This window comes from Ovis canadensis, chromosome 1 (genome assembly GCF_042477335.2).
Source record: "Ovis canadensis isolate MfBH-ARS-UI-01 breed Bighorn chromosome 1, ARS-UI_OviCan_v2, whole genome shotgun sequence".
NCBI classification, from domain to species: domain Eukaryota; kingdom Metazoa; phylum Chordata; class Mammalia; order Artiodactyla; family Bovidae; genus Ovis; species Ovis canadensis.
In genome coordinates this window covers 112719851-112738744 of record NC_091245.1, presented here as the reverse complement: position 1 = coordinate 112738744, position 18894 = coordinate 112719851, and the positions used below count along the sequence as shown (strand labels likewise).

General features: G+C 44.9%; 1 protein-coding gene across 2 annotated transcripts; it reads left to right on the top strand.

Annotated features, from left to right (window-relative positions):
* Nucleotides 1-374: 374 nt before the first annotated feature.
* Nucleotides 375-9866, top strand: LOC138416622 (T-lymphocyte surface antigen Ly-9-like). 2 transcript variants are annotated; one of them, XM_069546128.1, is made up of 6 exons: nucleotides 379-532; nucleotides 4413-4754; nucleotides 6900-7172; nucleotides 7452-7796; nucleotides 7899-8165; nucleotides 9441-9866. In XM_069546128.1, the coding sequence occupies exons 1-6, from the start codon at nucleotides 484-486 to the stop codon at nucleotides 9512-9514; spliced, it is 1350 nt and encodes a 449-aa protein (XP_069402229.1). In that variant the 5' UTR covers nucleotides 379-483; the 3' UTR covers nucleotides 9515-9866. The 2 variants fall into 2 exon arrangements, with proteins under 2 accessions (XP_069402239.1, XP_069402229.1); XM_069546138.1 differs by lacking the exon at nucleotides 6900-7172 and having other exon boundaries at nucleotides 375-532.
* Nucleotides 9867-18894: the final 9028 nt, after the last annotated feature.

The window sequence follows — 18894 nt, the reverse complement described above, 5'->3', positions numbered from 1 at the left end:
CAGGCGGTCACAACTTTAATGGGAGAATGGGAGGGTGGTGGAGAAAGGTGAACTAGGTGGCAGGGACTAGGGTAAACCAGGTTGCAGCAACCATTCCCAGCAGTAAGAAATCGTGTGTGGGGAGTAGAGTCCTGGATGGGAGACTTGGTGACAGAACATGAGACCAAGCTCAAGATGGGAAGCCAGCAGAGCCTGAAGGATTTTGTCCTCCAAGACTGTGACCTTAGTTAGACTAGCTTATAAGTGGTGGGGGACTTTGGAAGGGTTTAAAGTGAGGCTGAGACATTGTCAGCTTTGGCTTATAGCTCACTCTGCTGCTTCTCATGCTTCTTTCTTTCATGTTCCTTTATTTTTACATCCTGTGACTCAAAGCTACATGTGGTTAAACTGAGCTCTGAACGTCGGAAATGAAGGTCTGTGGGCTGACATTTATACACATACGGTCCGTTGGCCATCCTGAGGCGGGCCAGTCTGCTGTATAGAATGGCCTTTTCTCTCCTGTGGTCCTTGCTCCTCCTTGGTCTTCTCCCTGGTGAGTCTGTCCCTGCCACTACCTCCCAGGCACCTCTACCTCCTTACATGTTGGGTGGTCATTTTCACTGGAGGTGTTGCTTCACTGGGAGCCAGACTGTGTGTAAGTGCTTGTATATGTGTTTGAGGCAGGGAGGGAAGTAGTGTGTGTGAGGTGTGTGTACTGTCATCTCAGATCATGCAAACCCTGATTGTGTCTTGTCACTCTCACACTGCTAGTGAGTCACAAGGAGCCTGGACGTCCTTACCAGGACGTTACCTGACTTCCTGGTGGCCCCCACTCTAGCCTTTAGGGTGTGCCCTAAGCCTGCCATAGAATCCCCTAGAGGTGTTTAAAACTTGGCAGTTTATAAAGAACTTTTACTCAAATTTAAAATAGTCTGATTCCTCCAACAATCCTGTGGTATAGATAAGGCAGAGAGTATTAAGCCCACTTTACAGAAGATGAACTAAGACATAAGGTGACACCTTCTGGCACACAGCTGGTGATCTGTGAGAATGGAAGTCAGCACAGCTGTGGGAATGCAGAAGCAACAAGGAAACTCAGAACCATACTGTCTCCAACCAAATTCACAGAATTGAAACTCAGAGAACGGATTCCTCTCAGGTTCCCCTTGCCGCCACGTTCCTGTCCTCCCACAGAGTAAATGAATCAGTCAGCTTCCCTTCTTCCGTGGTGTTCAGGTCATGCCCTTGGAGATCATTGTCCATGGGGGCATCCTTTGGGCACATGAAGAAATGGGTGAGACAGATCTTGCCTTAAAAAAATGTTCATATTTCTTGGGTTCAGTTCCAGAAATATCTATTGAGGCCTCTGGTGTGCTGGTGCTGCGCTGTGTGTGATGGGGTAGAGGTGAGTGGTACACAGGGAGGAATGAGGTGGGGTACAGTCCTGCTGTTGGCAGCACAGGGTAGTCAACAGAACGTCAGCTTTGGGGGCAGGCGAACTTGGGTTTCATATGGACTCTGCTGCTTCCAATAGCCAGTGACTCTGGGCAAGTAGGCTTTTTAAGATCTTTGAGTGTCATGGTCTTCATCTGTGAAGTGGGAATAAGAACATGGACATTACTAGATTGCTGTGAAGGTTAAATAAAATAGTGTGCGTAATGCACTTGGCCCAGTGTCTGGCACCAAGGATTCATGTCCTGAGCTGATCCCTTTCTGTCTCTTTCCCCTACTTAAATCCAGAAACAGGATTCAGATAAGGAAGATCTGCACACATCCCACTGCACCTAGCCACTCGGCTAAACCATCAGTCTTACTCTACTTTATTGCTTAACTAATTCCCTTCTATCTTCTCTCCTTGGGGAACTCCTGAGCTATGGGGAAGGACAAACAACACAGCTATTTGTATGAAGCAGAATGAAGTAAGCCAACAAACAAGCCAACAAAAAGCACAGTTTAGTTCAGTTCAGTCTCTCAGTTGTGTCTGACTCTTTGCGACCCCATGGATGGCAGCACGCTAGGCTTCCCTGTCCATCACCAACTCCTGGAGCCTACTCAAACTCATGTCCATCCAGTCGTGATGCCATCCAACCATCTCATCCTTTGTTGTCCCCTTCTCCTCCCTCCTTCAATCTTTCTCAGCGTCAGGGTCTTTTCCAATGAGTCAGTTCTTCACATCAGGTGGCCTAAGTATTGGTGCTTCAGCTTCAGCATCAGTGCTTCCAATGAATATTCAGGACTGATCTCCTTTAGGATGGACTGGTTTGATCTCCTTGCAGTCCAAAGGACTCTCAAGAGTCTTCTCCAACACCACACTTCAAAAGCATCAATTCTTTTGCACTCAGCTTTCTTTATAGTCCAACTCTCACTTCCATACACGTCTACTGAAAAAACCATAGCTTTGACTAGATGGACTTCTGCCAGCAAAGTAATGTCTATGCTGTCTAGGTTTGTCATAGCTTTTCTTCCAAGGAGCAAGTGTCTTTTAATTCCATGGCTTCAGTCACCATCTGCAGTGCTTTTGGAGCCCAAGAAAATAAAGTCTGTCACTGTTTCCATTTTTCCCCCACCTATTTGCCATGAAGTGATGGTACTGGATGCTGTGATCTTAATTTTTTGAATGTTGAGTTTTTAGCCAGTTTTTCCACTCTCCTCTTCACTTTCAACAAGAGGCTCTTTAGTTCTTCTCTGCTTTCTGCCATAAGGGTGGTGTCATCTGCGTATCTGGGGTTATTGATATTTCTCCCAGCAATCTTGATTCCAGCATGTGCTTTATGCAGCCTGGCATTTCACATGATGTACTCTGCTGCTGCTGCTAAGTCGTTTCAGTCGTGTCCGACTCTGTGCGACCCCATAGACAGCAGCCCACCAGGCTCTGCCATCCCTGGGATTCTCCAGGCAAGAACACTGGAGTGGGTTGCCATTTCTTTCTCCAATGCATGAAAGTGAAAAATGAGAGTAAAGTTGCTCAGTCGTGTCCAACTCTTAGCGACCCCATGGACTGCAGCCTACCAGGCTCCTCTGTCCTTGGGGTTTTCCAGGCGAGAGTACTGGAGTGGGTTGCCATTCCCTTCTCCAGGGGATCTTCCCGACCCAGAGATCGAACTCAGGTCTCCTGCATTGCAGGCAGATTCTTTACCATCTGAGGCACCAAGGAAACCCTCAGTGACATTAAGTATCTTGAATAATACCATAGTGAAGTATTTACGTGATTGTCTAATTTAACACAAAATCCTGGAAGATGGCAACCCTGTTTCACAGGTTAGAACACTTGGACTCAGAAAGGTTAAGTAACTTGCCCAAGATCACACAGCTAGCACTTGGTAGAGCAAGGGCTTGAACTGACTAGCGCCCTGGAGTTACACTCTTCTTTCAAGTGCATTATAGGCTGGTATCCAAATGCTTGTCCCTCTCACCATGCTTAATGTGGCCTGGCCAGCACAACACTAGCCCCCCCTGCTCTAGAAAGATATGTTCCCAGATTCTGGCTGTGCCTGAGAGGAGCTGGCTTTTGTCTCAGAAGTGGCCAAATAAGCAATCATGGGGGATGCTGCAAGGCAATTCTTGTGTGAATGCAACTGGGCTGGATGATTTCTGTTCCTTTTCCCTGAATTGGCAAGAGATACAGAAACATTAGAGATTATCCACCTCTTTTCCCCCACACCAGGGCCCCTCTCAAGGATTTTGCTTACTCTCCAGGGCACTTAGCACCTGCAACCTTTAGGACAGCCTTCATTGATTATTTCCTTACATGTTAATTAATTAATATAAATGTGGAAGAAACCATTGTGGCATGGAGGTTGTCGTTTTCAGTCACTGTCATGTCCGACTCTTTGCGACCCCAAGGACTGCAGCACACCAGGCTTCCCTGTCTTCTACTACCTCCCAGAATTTGCTCAAACTCATGTCCACTGAGTCAGTGATGGACTCTTTCATCCTCTTACATCCCCTTCACCATTTGCCCCCAATCTTTCCCACCATCAGGGTCTTTTCCAGTGAGCTGGCTCTTTGCATCAGGTGGCCAAAGTATTGGAGCATCAGCTTCTGCATCAATCCCTCTTGAGTTCTAGTTCTGTCTATTACTAGCAATGTTGTCTTGAGCAAGGCACCTAAATTCTGTGTGTCTCTATTTTCCCACCTCATGCGAAGAGTTGACTCATTGGAAAAGACTCTGATGCTGGGAGGGACTGGGGGCAGGAGGAGAAGGGGATGACAGAGGATGAGATGGCTGGATGGCATCACGGACTCGATGGATGTGAGTCTGAGTGAACTCTGGGAGATGGTGATGGACAGGGAGGCCTGGCGTGCTGCGATTCATGGGGTCACAAAGAGTGGACACACTGAGCGACTGAACTGAACTGAACTGAATCATGGCCCTGACTCTCCCTCAGGCCTGCTGTGAGCCTTCAATGTAACAGGCTGTTCTCTGTCTGCAGGACCAGGGGCTTCCAGAGCCCCCACGGTGGTAACTGGGACCCTGGGGGGCTCTGTCACTCTGCCCCTGCAGCTGCAGGATAGACAGCAGGTGGAGAGCATCTCCTGGGTATGTCGCTCGGTCCCTGGGGCAATAGCCACGGTAACCTTGGTAGAAGCTGGAGGACCAGACACCTTTCACCAGGCAGACTCGCGGTACTGGGGTCGTCTGAGTGTGGTGGGCCCAGACCGCTCCCTGCAGATCAGCCACCTGAGTTGGGCAGATGCGGGGTCCTACCGAGCCCATGTTAATCTTCGGAGCTCCCGCCTCACCCACACCAGGGAGTACAGCCTGCACGTCTACGGTGAGTGTCTGGGGTATGGCAACAGGTGGGTGTGTGTGGAGCTTGACTTTCAGTTACTTTTATAGCCTTTTCCACTTCCCTTTTAGAAACAATTATAGTTTTCTTTCTAATTATGAGACTAACATGTGTTTAACTGAGAAAAACATGGAAAGTAGAGTTGCCTGGGAGAATATCCTAAAAAATGTTGATGGCTGGGATGTGTCCCAGACCAATTGCAGTAGAATCCCTACGTTTGGGCAGAGAATGGGATTTTGGGCCCTGAGAACCAGCTTCTGCCACAACAGACTTGTGAAGTCTTAAGCCTCCTCCTTGCTAAAATAGAACATTACCTTTTGTGAGAATAAAATTCACGAGAAAGAGCTTTGTAAAGCTCTGTACAGATGTAGGAGAACACTACTATCACATTCCTCAAGGAAATGTCAGTGATTGTTTTAGCAGGGGAAACTATAAAGAATACAGTGGGGCGGGGGTGCCAGGCACACACAGCAGCAATGTTGGCCAGTGGAGACACAGTCAGGCACTTTTAGATTTAGCCTGTTTATTACTTATGTAGAGAGGGAGAGGGGCCGAAGGGCTTAGATCCCGGGGTCCTCATCCCTCAGCCCAGAAAGGGTGACACTGAGGCTAAAGGGGCCAGATGACCATAATGGGAGTTGCTGAGAAGCCAATTCTAGCCTGCAGAGAAATTTCATAGTCAGCAGCTCTGTTCTGTGGGGATGGAGCAGGAAGTCTGGGACCTCAAGACAAAAACAGTCTCATGACAGGAGGGACCAGTGGGAGGCCCGTGGGAGATGGCTTCAAGGAAATGCCTCACATGCCACCCACTTCTCATGTTCTGGGAGGATCACAAGGCCTTTGCAAGACTTGGATTAGCTGTGATTCCAGTCTTTGCCTGAGGGACAATGTTGCCGTGGATGGCAAGTTCACCAGGCAAGGTCACCAGGATGCTGTGGCTGGAAGGTATCAATGAATCATGAGGATGAACACAGGAAGATGAGTGATTGTGGGAAAGTGGAGAACCTTCTCATACAATTTCCTGGGTTATGGAACAGGGAATATTCCTATTATTAATAGATGAAGAGGTTTTTTGTTTGTTTGTTTGTTTGTTTTTTTAAACTTGGGTTGACAGAATTGCCCTGGTCAGGTTCACATGGTTGGGGTGAAAGCATTTCTGTCATAAATTGGCTTGGAATGACTGTGGCCCATTCCTCAGACAGAGCAAGGGAACACTGGCTGGAGGGCTGTTGGGACCTGGGGTAGGGCTGTTAACCCAGAGGTGGTGGGAGAGGCCCTCTCACTGTGCTGATGGCTGTTCTGGTAGGACAAGCTCAGTGTGGATTCTGAACAGGATATAAGGCTGTGCTAACTGATCAGAGTTGGGGTCTTCCAGAGACGGTTTCTGGGGCAACAGTTATGATAAAAGGCCAGATTTTCATGCTTCACAGGGCATTTCCCAAGTCATAGTTGTCCCATGACAGCTTTGCTGGCAGGTAGGAAAGTGCAGGTCACTCAGTGGTGTCCAACTCTTTATGACTCCATGGACTATACAGTACATGGGAATTCTCCAGGCCAGAATACTGGAGTGGGTAGCCTTTCCCTTCTCCAGGGGATCCTCCCAACCCAGGGATTGAACCCAGGTCTTGCATTACAGGCAGATTCTTTACCAGCTGAGCCACAAGGGAAACCCAGGTAGGAAAAAGGGTTTTTATTTCTAGGCTCAGGAGATAGACAGCATATTAAAAATCAGAGACATTACTTTGCCAATAAAAGTGCCTCTAGTCAAAGCTATGGTTTTTATAATAGTCATGTATGGATGTGAGAGTTGGACCATAAAAGAAAGCTGAGCACCAAAGAATTGTGGTGTTGAAGACCCTTGAGGGTCCTTTGGGCTGTAAGGAGATCAAACCCATCAATGAAGCTACTATTTCATACTATTGTTCCAAGAATCAGAGGAGATATTAAGTGACATGTCTTATAAAGTCCAAAGCTCTAGAATAGATGTGGGCCGAATTCTATCTCTGTTGTTTCTTATGTGTATTCAGTGTGGTGCAGGGGCTTGGTGGCAGCACTTCCTACTTCTGCCCCATGAAGGGAAGGCCCAGAGCAGTTTCCCAGTCCTCAGCTGGTTCTTTTTTTGACACACAGAGCAGCTGACCCAGCCCCATGTCACAATGAGCACCAGGATTAGTGGGAATGGACACTGCCTCATCATCCTGACATGCGTGGCAGAAAGCAGAGGAGGCGCTGTGACCTACAGCTGGACACCCCTGGGACCCCAGACCACTCTGTCCCATGGAGGGTCTATCCTGAGTGTCACCTTGCAGCCTGGGGACAGCGTGCTGAACTTTACCTGCACAGTCAAGAACCCAGTCAGTAACAGTAGCTCCCTTCCCATCTTGGTGCCGCCTTCATGCTCAGGTACCTGGAATCCAAGCATGTACCCTGCTTGACAGCTCTGAAATGGAAGGTGGAGGAAGGAGTCCTGTCTCCTTCAGGCCCTGAGGAGAAAGGCAAACACTCGAGAGAGCGTGGGTGGGCCAGGGTGTGTCCGAGTGGTCGGGGAGAGGGAGACCCACTGGAGTCGAGGGGGAGCCTGGAGGGGTCTGGGCAGGAGGGGATGGCTGAGACCTGTGGCTGCGCTGAGTGGGCAGGGAGGCCCTGATGCAGAAGCTGTGGTTTTTCTCTCTCCATCTGCAGGGCCAGGAATCCTGGGCAGCGAGGAATCAGTAGGGGAGACAGTGATCGGCACCCTTGGGAAGTCAGCCACTCTGCCCCTGGAGGTCCCAGTGGGGCAGGAGGTAGAAAAGGTTACCTGGAGCTCTCGAGGCCTTGTTGCTATTTTGCAACCAGGACCAGCAGGGGAGCCAATCCTGGTTGCTGGGACTCAGGGACCCTACAGCCAGCGGCTGAGCATCCCCCTCCACAGCTACTCTCTTCAGATCAGCTCCCTGAGGCTGCAGGACTCTGGCCCCTATAGAGCCTGGATAACTCTGCATAGTCCCCCAATCAACATCACCAAGGATTTCGTCCTGCATGTCTATGGTGAGGGGGTTAGAGGGCTAATGTTTGGACTTGACTTTCCCTCTTCTCTGCTTGGCCAGTCTGGAGCCTTCTCATAGCTTGAACCTTCCTTTCTTGGCACAGAGAAACCACAGGAGCCCAAAATCACAGCCAGCTCTCAGATCATGAAGGATGGGACCTGCTTCATCACCCTGGCCTGTTTGCTGGACCAGGCTGGAGAGGATGTTCAGTACAGCTGGGACCCCCGAGGCCAGGGGGCGGTTGTGTCACACGGGGGCACCACTCTCAGCATCTCCTGGAGATATGGGGTCAGCGACAGCTATCACTGTACAGTCAAGAACCCTGTCAGCCAGAGCTCCAGCTCCATCTCCGTCAAGCCCCTCTGCTCAGGTAACTGCTTCCTTCTGAGAACCCTTCTCTCCCAGTCCAGATTCTCAGCATGCCTGCCTGCCTTCCTTGGGGTTCTGGGAATGATTGAAGAAAAGGAGGGCTGGATTAGTTTGCAACAGGGAGTGTCTCTGGGCTGGCTGGAGATGAGAACTTGGGAGCTCTGCTCACCTTCTGTCGGCCCCGTGCCTAGACGTGTGGCAGGCTCAGCTGGGTAATGGCTCATTCCTGGGGCTCCCTGAGGAAAGCTGGTTCACTCACCCCATTCAGCCCTGCAGAGCCCCTGGAGGAGGGGCCCCAGACCTCCTTGCCTGTGAAGCTTCTGCCCTTTTCCTTGCCTGTAGCTGCTCTGAGAGGGCAATGGGACTGTGTTCCTCTGGTAGGCAAGGGTAGCTTCTCCTGGTTTTCACAGGCCACGGCAGGAAACCACCTCAGTCCCAACACACCTGTTCCTCTCGTCTTCTCCACTGATTTCTGAAGCGGTTGTCTCTGCTTCCTGCCTCTGGTTCCGCACCAACCATCCACTCTTCAACCCCTCATGGCTGGTTTGTCCCATTGGCGTCCTGATGGCTAAGCTCATGGGTTACTCCTCAATTGTTATCCCTAACCTGCTTTCCTCAGCCACCTGGGCAGCTCTCTCCTGGACTTTTTCTCTCCAGCCACCGTCCTTTTCAGGAATGCTGCTGTCCTTTGCCCAGCCTCTCCCCACACCTCTTCCTTTCTTCCTGTTGCCAAAGGCAGAGAGTCAGGTGTTATTTAGAACACTTATCTTCCGCATGCTACCTGCCCATGCTCACACCTTCCTTGCTTCACATATTCTTCACCTGGTCTCCTAACTTCTCTCCCCTCCCAATCACCCTCCTGATGGTGCTGCTAGGACTTCTAAGTGAAAGAAGTGCTTGTGTTTCTTTTCTGCTTAAAACACTTCTGTGTCTGCCCAGTATCTAAAGTATAAATATTTTAGCACCCGTTTGTTCATAAGCAACACACATTTACAGAGCATTTTTAAGGCCTATGTTGTTCTAGTCATTGAAGATATGGCGAAGAAGAGGTCTGGATAAATTCCCACCCGTTGGGGAATCATCATCACCTCCAGCTAACTCTAGTAAATGACTTTAGAAGAACCCCAAGCATGCTGTAAGATGGCCTTTGTGCACGTGTCTGTCTCTTCAATTGAATCATGACAAAGCCCATGCTTACCTTTCTCTGCACCTCCAATACCCAGCTTGGAATAGATGTTTAAACTGTAATCCTAACCTGTGGTCATTGTTAATTCAGGTTCCTTCCTACCCTGCTGCCTGAGGAAAGAGTTCCTTCTCTTTTTGATCCTGGGAGCTTTGCAGATTAAATAGATTGGAACTTGACATGCGGAAAAGCCAAGAGTAGGAATGTGAAAAGAAGCTCACTCTGTGAAACACAGATAAGGAAGTCTACACAGAGAAAGAAAGAGGAATGTGGCCTGATACCCAAATCTCCAGGTGTGAGAGAGAAACACCTGTACTGATTAAAGCATGAAACTGATTTTGTTTGCAAACTGAGTTCAAAACAATGAAGAAACGGCTATGTATTTTCTGTTTAAAACCATCTGCTTATGTTTTAATTGTGTTTTAACGTGTTCAGAAGAAAAGAGGCTTATTCAATTTAAGAAAAATTAAATGGTTTGAAATATAATATATAATGATAATAAAATTGTTAAATATTGTGCATAGATATTATTTTTTGTTAAAATTTATGTAAATGGGCTGAGAGGGCCCAGATTCAACTTAAATTTTGTCTCCTTGGAGCATTCTTTCACCACCTTATTTAAGTGAATCTTCCTGGGTCATTGTACCCAGATGGTTTTGTTAAATTATCATAATTTGTAAGTATACATTAATTTGTTAGTTTACTTGTTTTTTGTCTATCTCCCCCACAAGACATTCAGCCATTGAGGGTTCTTGGTTTATGGTAGATATCTCAATATATATTTTTTAACACATGAATGACTAGATGGATCAGAGTTGAGAACATTCTTTTTAAGATTTGAGGACTATTAGGAAGTTTCATAAAAATTGGAGTCCTATATGATTGTGCATTTTTTTCCTTTCTGCTTTTGATAAAAGGAAGAAGAAAATGGAATCTTTAGCCTAAAATTTCCTTGAGTGTTCAATAGCTAGCAAAAGAAAGAAACTGGAGGTTTTGACAGCAAGCTGCTTTGATGTGCTAAATAGATTGCTCTAGAGTTAGAACCATGTGCAAACAATGGAGCCAAAAGTATAATTTAGGTGAGAGAATGACCTTGAACATCTCTTTTTCACTCTCGATTACTTTAGTTTCTACTTCACTTACAATGAGGATTGACACTCCATCCATTACAAAGATTCTAGTAAAGTATATCCTGAAATATAAATAGGCAGCCAAGATCACAAGATATTTGAGGAAAACTGTGAATGAGAGTCTCCAAACAAACAGAATCAGTTAAAAAAAGAAAAAAGAAAAAAACTTGAAAGAGAGAGCATGCAGGGAGCAAGAGAAAAAAAATACCCCCCCATCTGTATTTAATATTCTTAGAAACATGAGAAGATATTACATTTTTTAAAAGGAATAGAATGGAGCATGATGGAGTAGGAAGACCCTGAACTCTCTTCCTCCCATAAACAAAGAAAGAAAGTGAAGTCGCTCAGTCGTGTCCGACTCTTTGCTACCCTGTGGACTGTAGCCCACCAGGCTCCTCCATCCATGGGAGTCTCCAGGCAAGCATACTGGAGTGGGTTGCCGTTTCCTTCTCCAGGGGATCTTCCTGACCCAGGGATCGACCCCAGGTCTCCCGCATTGCAGGCAGACACTTTAACCTCTGAGCCACTGGGGAAGCCCATGGGCACACAAATTATAACTATTTACAGAGAACTATCAATCAATGAGAAAAGCTGGAAGACTAGCAGAAAAGATTTTCTACAACTAAAGAGACAAGGAAGTAGTCAGAGTGAGACATGGTATAGTCAAGACCAGTATCCTCAGGTAGACCATCCACAAATAAGAGGACAACTGCAATTACAAACGTTCTCCCCAGGGAGTGAGTGGTCTGAGCCCCATGTTGAGATCCCCAGAGCAGAGGCCCTGCACTCGGGGAAGGTGAGCCCCCGGAATGTTTGGCTTTGAAGATCACTGGGGCTTACTTGTGGGAGAGCCAGAGAGCTGTGGGGAATAGAGACTCCACTCTTTAAAATTTTTAAAATTTTATTTATTAATTTTTATTGAAATATAGTCAGTTACAATACTGTGTTAATTTCAGACATACAGCAAACTGATTTATCACCCCCTCCACCTTCTCCTTTGGTAACCGAAAGTTTTTTTTCTATGTCTGTGAATCTGCTTCTGTTTCGTAAATAAGATTTGTGGTTATCAGAAGCAGTAAGGTAGGAGAAGGGAGAATTGGATGAACTGGTGTTTAAAAAGTGCAAACTTTCAGTTATAAGATAAATAAATACAGGGATGTAATATACAGCATGATAAACATAATCAAAATTGATGTATGTTACATGTAAAAGTAGTTAAGAGGATAAATCCTAAAGTGACATTTTTTGAGGTCACATATTATGAAGCCCTACTGGTAGTATTCAGAGTTCTGAAGGCACAGAAAAGGTGGAATTGCTAGATTACTTGATGCCTGTATTTGACCACATTAAGCTAAGTTTTACAAGTGGAAGAAAGAAATGATTGGCTTGAGGAAAAACCAAGAGCTGTTAAAAAGGAAATGCAGTCGTAATGCTCTATGTGACTCAAATGTGAGTATATATTATCTTTGATATTGAATATTAGTTTGACAAAAAGGTATGTCACCACTCTCCTGGTAGACTTTGTGGAAAGTTTTTGTGTTGTTAAGGGGGAATGTGGAGTGGCAGTGAGCAAGGCGAAGAAGCGTAGGGTATAAGACAGCCAAATACCCATTCCCATAGCATGAAGTCAATAAATAGTGCCTGAACTCAAGAAATAGCAGAACCAGATATATTATTTCTATATATCAAGGGAATATGAGAAACAAAGAATTGATGATAGTTACCTATGTGGGAGAGAAGTTCCGTCGTGTGGCAGAGGTTGACTAATTTTTGTTATGTTTTATGTTACTAAGTTGAACTTTAAAGGCCATATGTGTGTATATATGTAATATTTAAAAAATTAAAATACTAAAAAACATAAAGAGTTAAGGAACAGCAACGACAACAAGATATTTGAAAGTTCTAGGAAACTGACTGGGGTTGGGAAGACTTAGATAGGAGATGGGAGTTCCTCAGAACAGTTTAAACAAAGGTGCAGGGATAGCCAGTGAAGCTTTAGTTGAAACAAATAAACTTAATCACTGTTGGATATCTTTTCAGTAAATCCAGCTTCAATTATGCATTCAGCATAATTCAACATTATTAATGAGTTAATATTTATGCTTATTGAAAAGATAATGAAATGCCCTAACTGAGGAAGTCATTCTGGGGCTGTCAGTGATCTTGTGTACTGCTCACACAGCTGTCTATCAGGCACCCCACACAGCATGCTCTGCGGCAGGACATACATAATGACTGATGGCACAGACTTAGAATGTGAACCTGTGCCACTCTCTGCATCTGAAGAGAACCAGCACCCTTCACTCATGGGCTGTAGGCTGGCACTGGGATATGGGGGAGAAGGAAGAATTTGTTCAGGGTTTGTTTTAGAGACCGTGCAGAAGTCACCAGTGTTTGTGGGAGCGGAGTACTTTATCACTAACCTCAGCTGGGTAGCAACATGGGAGGCTTATTCCTGATAGAAATGATCCTGAGGGACTTCCCTTGTGCAGTGGATGGGAAACAGCCTGCCTGTGAGTGCACACACGCCACAGAGCATGCGTCACAACTACTGAAGCCCAGGTGCTGTAGGACCCCCCAGCCACAACTACTGAGCCTGTGCTGCAGCTACTGAAGCTCTTGCACCTAGAGCCTGTGCTCTGCAACAAGAGAAGCCACAACAGAGAAGCCTGCACACCACAACGAAGAGTAACCCCCACTCTCTGCAACTAGACAAAGCCTGCGGGTGGCAAAAGACTCAGCACAGATCGTGTATACACACACACACACACACACACACACACACACACACACACACATATATATATATATATATATATATATATATATATATATATATATATATATATATATATATAAAGATCCTGAGTTATTGTAGCCCTCAGAAATCTAGGTGAGAAGAGGCTCAAACCCTGGTCTTTACCCATAAAAAGCTGAGGGAAGTGGGTGTTTACTACATGCTATTTTATGTGTGAAGTGTGACCTGAGTGTTGTCTAAGTGTTAGGTACAACACTTAGCACTTCTGTGTGGCAAAAAGAGGTGAGAACACAAAGGAGCGACTGACTCTCAGAAGTAAATTAGTTACAGTTGTATTATTGTTGTTCAATTGCCCAGTCGGGTTTGACTCCTTGTGACTCCATGGACTGCAGCACACCAGGCTTCCCTGTCCATCACCAACTTCTAGAGCTTGCTCAAACTCATGTCTATTGAGTTGGTGATGCCATCCAATCATCTTGTCCTCTTTTGTCCCCTTCTCCTCCTGCCTTCAACCTTTCCCAGCATCAGGGTCTTTTCCAATGAGTTGGCTCTTTGCATCAGGTGGCCAAAGTGTTGGAGCTTCAGCTCCAATTCAGTATCAGTCCTTCCAATGAATATTCAGGATTGATCTCCTTTAGGATTGGCTGATTTGATCTCTTTGCTGTCCAAGTGACTCTCAAGAGTCTTCTCCAACACCACAGTTTAAAAGCATCAATTCTTCGGTGCTCAGTTATCTTTATGGTCCAACTCTCACACCCATACGTGACTACTGGAAAAATCATAGCTTTGACTATATGGACCTTTGTAGGCGAAGTGATCTCTCTGCTTTTTAATACACTGTCTAGTTTGGCCATAGCTTTTCTTCCAAGGAGCAAGTGTCTTAATTTCATGGCTGCAGTCACCATCTGCACTGATTTTGGAACCCAAGAAAATAAAGCCTGTCACTATTTCTATTCCCCACCCCCCATCTATTTGCTATGAAGTGATGGGGACCATATGCCATGATGTTAGTTTTTTTGCATGTTGAGTTTTAGGCCAGCTTTTTCACGCTCTTCATTCATCTTCCTCAAGAGACTCTTTAGTTCCTCTTCATTTTCTGCTATAATGGTGGTGTCGTCTGCATACCTGAGGTTATTGATATTTCTTCCAGCAATCTTGATTCCAGCTTGTGTTTCATCCAGCCTGGCATTTCTCATGATACACTCTGCATATAAGTTAAATAAGCAAATTGATGATATACAGCTTTGACATAATCCTTTCCCATTTTTGAACCGGTCCATTGTTCCATGACTGGTATGAAAAAGTAAATTGGCAGTCTAGACTATGGAGCAACAAATTGTTGGGAAAGCCCCCTTAGCTTTTCTCCATTGAAAAGTAAACAGATTTCTACAATGTGGCTTCTTTCCCCGCCTGTTCTCTCTCTGCACTCCAAAGTACAGCCATTAATGCCCCGTGGCTGCTATGGAGCCTCTGTGCTATCATACCTGTTTCTCCCCTTGCCCAGAGGGCTGGTTGCCCTTGCTCCATCTGGCTGGCTCTCTCTTCTCTGTTCCCATAATTCTTTATCCAAACTCAAATCTGTCCAGCTGCTTCTTGACTCATTTATTTTTCTCATCAGATCAGAGCTTTTTGAGATTAGGAGTCATGCCTTATTTATCTCTGTTTCTTGACCATAGCACACAGTGCTGTTGTTCTTTAGTTGTTAAGTCATGTCTGACACTTTTGTGATCCCATAGGCTGTAGCCCAGCAGTCTTTGCTGTGCATGTGATTTCCTACTCAAGAATATTGGAGTGGGTTGCTATTTCCATCTCCAGGGGATTTTCCCAACCCAGGGATTGAACCCACGTCTCACATTGACAGGCAGATTCTTTACCACTGAGCCACCAGGGAACCCCATAGAACACAATAGGTGGCCATTAAATGCTTCTTGAGTGAGTGAATTAAAAAAGTGAATGAGTGAATTATTAATAAAATCTCTGCGGAAGATGGAGCACAATCATTTCTGTTTGTCTACGCTACAGTGGGTAGAGTCTAGTTGGGCAGTATCCGCAACTTTACAATTGTTTATTTTAAATTTTGAAGCAGTAAGAAAGTCCAGAAATAGACATGAAATTCCAGAGTATCTAAATCCTCTATCCCACAATTCCTATCAGTCTTCTAGGGCAATTATGTGTCTTCTATAACAATTACATTCTGCCTTCTTTTCTCTGTGCTCTTTTTAGACTTCTTTCCTAATTATGTTACCTCAGTATTCTTCCCTCAGAAGGATTAAGTAGATACAATTTGGCAGCTTTACTCCATGAAAATACTGTATGTGTTTTTCCAGTTCTCATGAAGCTTAATGTACAGATATTTTTCATATGGTTTTATATTTCATTCAAAGAGCAAACATAAAAACAACTGACTATAATGAGAATCTATGATCAGCAATCTATTAATATGTTCATAGTTCAGATAAATACAATCCTCAGTTCAATTCTGTTCAGTTCAGTTGCTCAGTTGTGTCCGACTCTTTGTGACCCCATGAATCACAGCACACCAGGACTCCCTGTCCATCACCAACTCCCGGAGTTCATCCAAACCCATGTCCATTGAGTCAGTGATGCCATCCAGCCATCTCATCCTCTGTCGTCTCCTTCTCCTCCTGCCCTAAATCTTTCCCAGCATCAGGGGCTTTTCAAATGAGTCAGCTCTTTGCATCAGGTGGCCAAAGTATTGGAGTTTCAGCTTCAACATCAGTCCTTCCAATGAACACCCAGGACTGATACCCCTTAGGATGAACTCGTTGGATCTCCTTGCAGTCCAAAGGATGCTTGAGTCTTCTCCAACACCACAGTTCAAAAGCATCAATTCTTTGGTGCTCAGCTTTCTGTATGGTCCAACTCTCACTTCCATATATGACCGCTGGAAAAACCATAGCCTTGACTAGACAGATCTTTGTTGGTAAAGTAATGTCTTTCCTTTTTAGGTTGGTCATAACTTTCCTTCTAAGGAGTAACCTTCTTTTAATTTCATGGCTGCAATCACCATCTGCAGTGATTTTGGACCCCCCAAAAATAAAGTCAGCCACTGTTTCCACTGTTACCCCATCCATTTGCCATGAAGTGATGGGACTGGATGCCATGATCTTAGTTCTCTGAATGTTGAGCTTACAATCCTAGTATCTAAATATTTCAATTTCTTTTTATTGTGTTTTTAAATAAGAGATGGGGCTTCCCAGGTGGTGCAATGGTAAAGAATTTGCCTGCCAGTATAGGAGACACAAGAGAGCTGGGTTTGATCCCTGGGTGGGGAAGATTCTCTGGAGCAGGAACTGGCAACCCACTCCAATTTCCCTTGCCTGGGAAATTCCATAGACAGATGAGCCTGGTGGGCTACAGTCTATGGGGTTGCAGAGTCCAACACATCTGAGAGACAGCACTCAGTAAGAGACTTTTCCTAAATAGAAGTTATAAATTGTAAAAAAAACCAAAAGCTTAAACTGGACTAGTACATTGGATGAATTTGCTCATGGTTTTCCAGCTAACATCATGAGGGGACAGCAGCAAGCTGACCCAGGGCATTTTTTTAAATATAAATTTATTTATTTTAATTGGAGGCTAATTACTTTACAGTATTGTATTGGTTTTGCCATACATCGCATACACACTGAGGAAACCAGAATTGAAAGAGACGCATGTACCCCAGAGCTTTTTTTATTTTGTTCATCGGTCCTCACCACAAGGGCTGCAGCACACCAGGCTTCCTTCCCTGTCTCTGCAGTTTGCTCAAACTCAAATCCTTTGAGTCGACAATGCCATCCAACCATCTCATTGTCTGCCCCAACTTCTCCTGCCCTCAATCTTTCCCAGCATTGGGATAATTTTTCCAATAAGTCAGTTTTTCACATCAGGTGGCCAAAGTATTGGAACTTCAGCTCCAATTCAGTACCAGTACTTCCAGTGAATATTTAGGGTTGATTTCCTTTAAAAATTACTGATTTGATCTCCTTGCAGTCCAGGAGCCTCTCAAGAGTCCTCTCCAACACCATAGTTCAAAAGCATCAATTCTTTGGTGCTCAGCCTTCTTTATGGTCCAACTCTCACATCCACTTGCTTTATGTTTTGTTGGAAAACCCTGAAGTCACTAGTTTGTATTGTGATTTTGTTTTCATAATTTTCTATTTTTTTTAATAGGTGCTTCCCTGCTGTCTCAGTGGTAAAGAATCTACCTGCAATGCAGGAGACCTGGGTTCGATCCTTGGATGGGGAAGATACCCTAGAGAAGGACGTTGCAACCCACTTTAGTATCCTTGCCTTGGAAATCTCATGGACTGAGGATCCAGGTGGGCTACTGACTCTTGCAAAGAGTCAGTCACAAGTGAAGTGATTTTTTGGTAAATGTATATAATAACTTATTGTTTGCAGATGAAGAATCTCAATTAGGCACAGAGCAGTTAGAAAGGTTGTTCAAAGCTTCAGGACCAAGGAAAGGAATACTATAATGGAGTTCCAGCTTCATTTCACCCTGGAATTAGTGGGGGAATAGTAGTGACTTCCTCATCATGATACAACCAGCTGACAACAGGTGCAAATGTATTGCTAACTCGGCAAACCACTTTGGCATTTTCTCCTGTTTGAACTACTTCTCTGAAAGAGAGTTTTTGGTGAATTTCCAAAAGAACAATAGCTTCTTGTGTCTGTCCTTTGGCATTTGTTACTTGACAAGATACATCTGTGCATCTTCTGTATTTGCAACGTAGATGGTTAATTGTGACCTAATACCTTCCTTTTGTATGACTACCTTCTGTTTGAAATTACCTTCTTTCCTTGAGGATTATACTAGTCTATACTTTCACTAGTATTTGCTGTACATGTGAAAAATAGAGGTTTGACCACACTAAGCTCTACTTTGCTAAGTGAAATTGTCACCTCAAGAGGAGTTTTTTCTTTTCCTTTGTGCTTAGTCTTGCTCAGAGTGTGCTTGTGTGCAAAAGACTTGCACCTAGAACTTCAGACCAGGGTTCCTTGCTTTCTGTCTGTTTTGGTTTCCCATCTGTGAAACGTGAGGTTACATTGAGTTACCCTTAGAGTCTCTTCCAGCTCCAAAATCATGTGTATCAGGTTTAAACAGGAGAAGGATGGCTCTGATCTGGGCTGTGTGAATGAACAAATAAATGAAACAGAGGGGAGTGCTAAGTACTTCACTTTATCTGTGAGCACTGGTCTACCACTTCTTGTCACATGCTTCACTATTTTAATTGTCTGATTAACAGCTATTCCCAGGTCTTCAACTACTCTTTATACTTAAAGGTCTGGAGAAGGAAATGGCCACCCACTCCAGTATTCTTGCTTGGAGAATCCCATGGTCAGAGAAGCTTGGCAGGCTCCAGTCCATGGGGTCGCGAGAGTCAGACACGACTTAGGGACTACACCACCACCACCACGCTTAAAGGCCTAAAGGCTCAGTTCCGAATGAAATGGGTATGATTAGGCATGGCCTCATAGGTAACTTTTGTTGAATGATTATCATGTAATAAATTCTCTGCTAAACCCTTTTCATGTATGAGTAGCTTTAATCTTTAATCCCACTATGCACCTATGAAGTAGAAATTATTATCTATATTTTCTAGATAAGGAAACTGAGATTCAGAGAAGCCTACTGGTTATAGGATCATGG

Bases quoted from the DNA above. Each gene is read 5' to 3' on its own strand.
- LOC138416622 (XM_069546128.1), top strand. From the start codon at position 484: ATGGCCTTTTCTCTCCTGTGGTCCTTGCTCCTCCTTGGTCTTCTCCCT. The intron at 7,173-7,451 runs GTACCTGGAATC...CTCCATCTGCAG, and splicing joins GGTGCCGCCTTCATGCTCAG to GGCCAGGAATCCTGGGCAGC. The intron at 8,166-9,440 runs GTAACTGCTTCC...TTGTTAATTCAG, and splicing joins CGTCAAGCCCCTCTGCTCAG to GTTCCTTCCTACCCTGCTGC.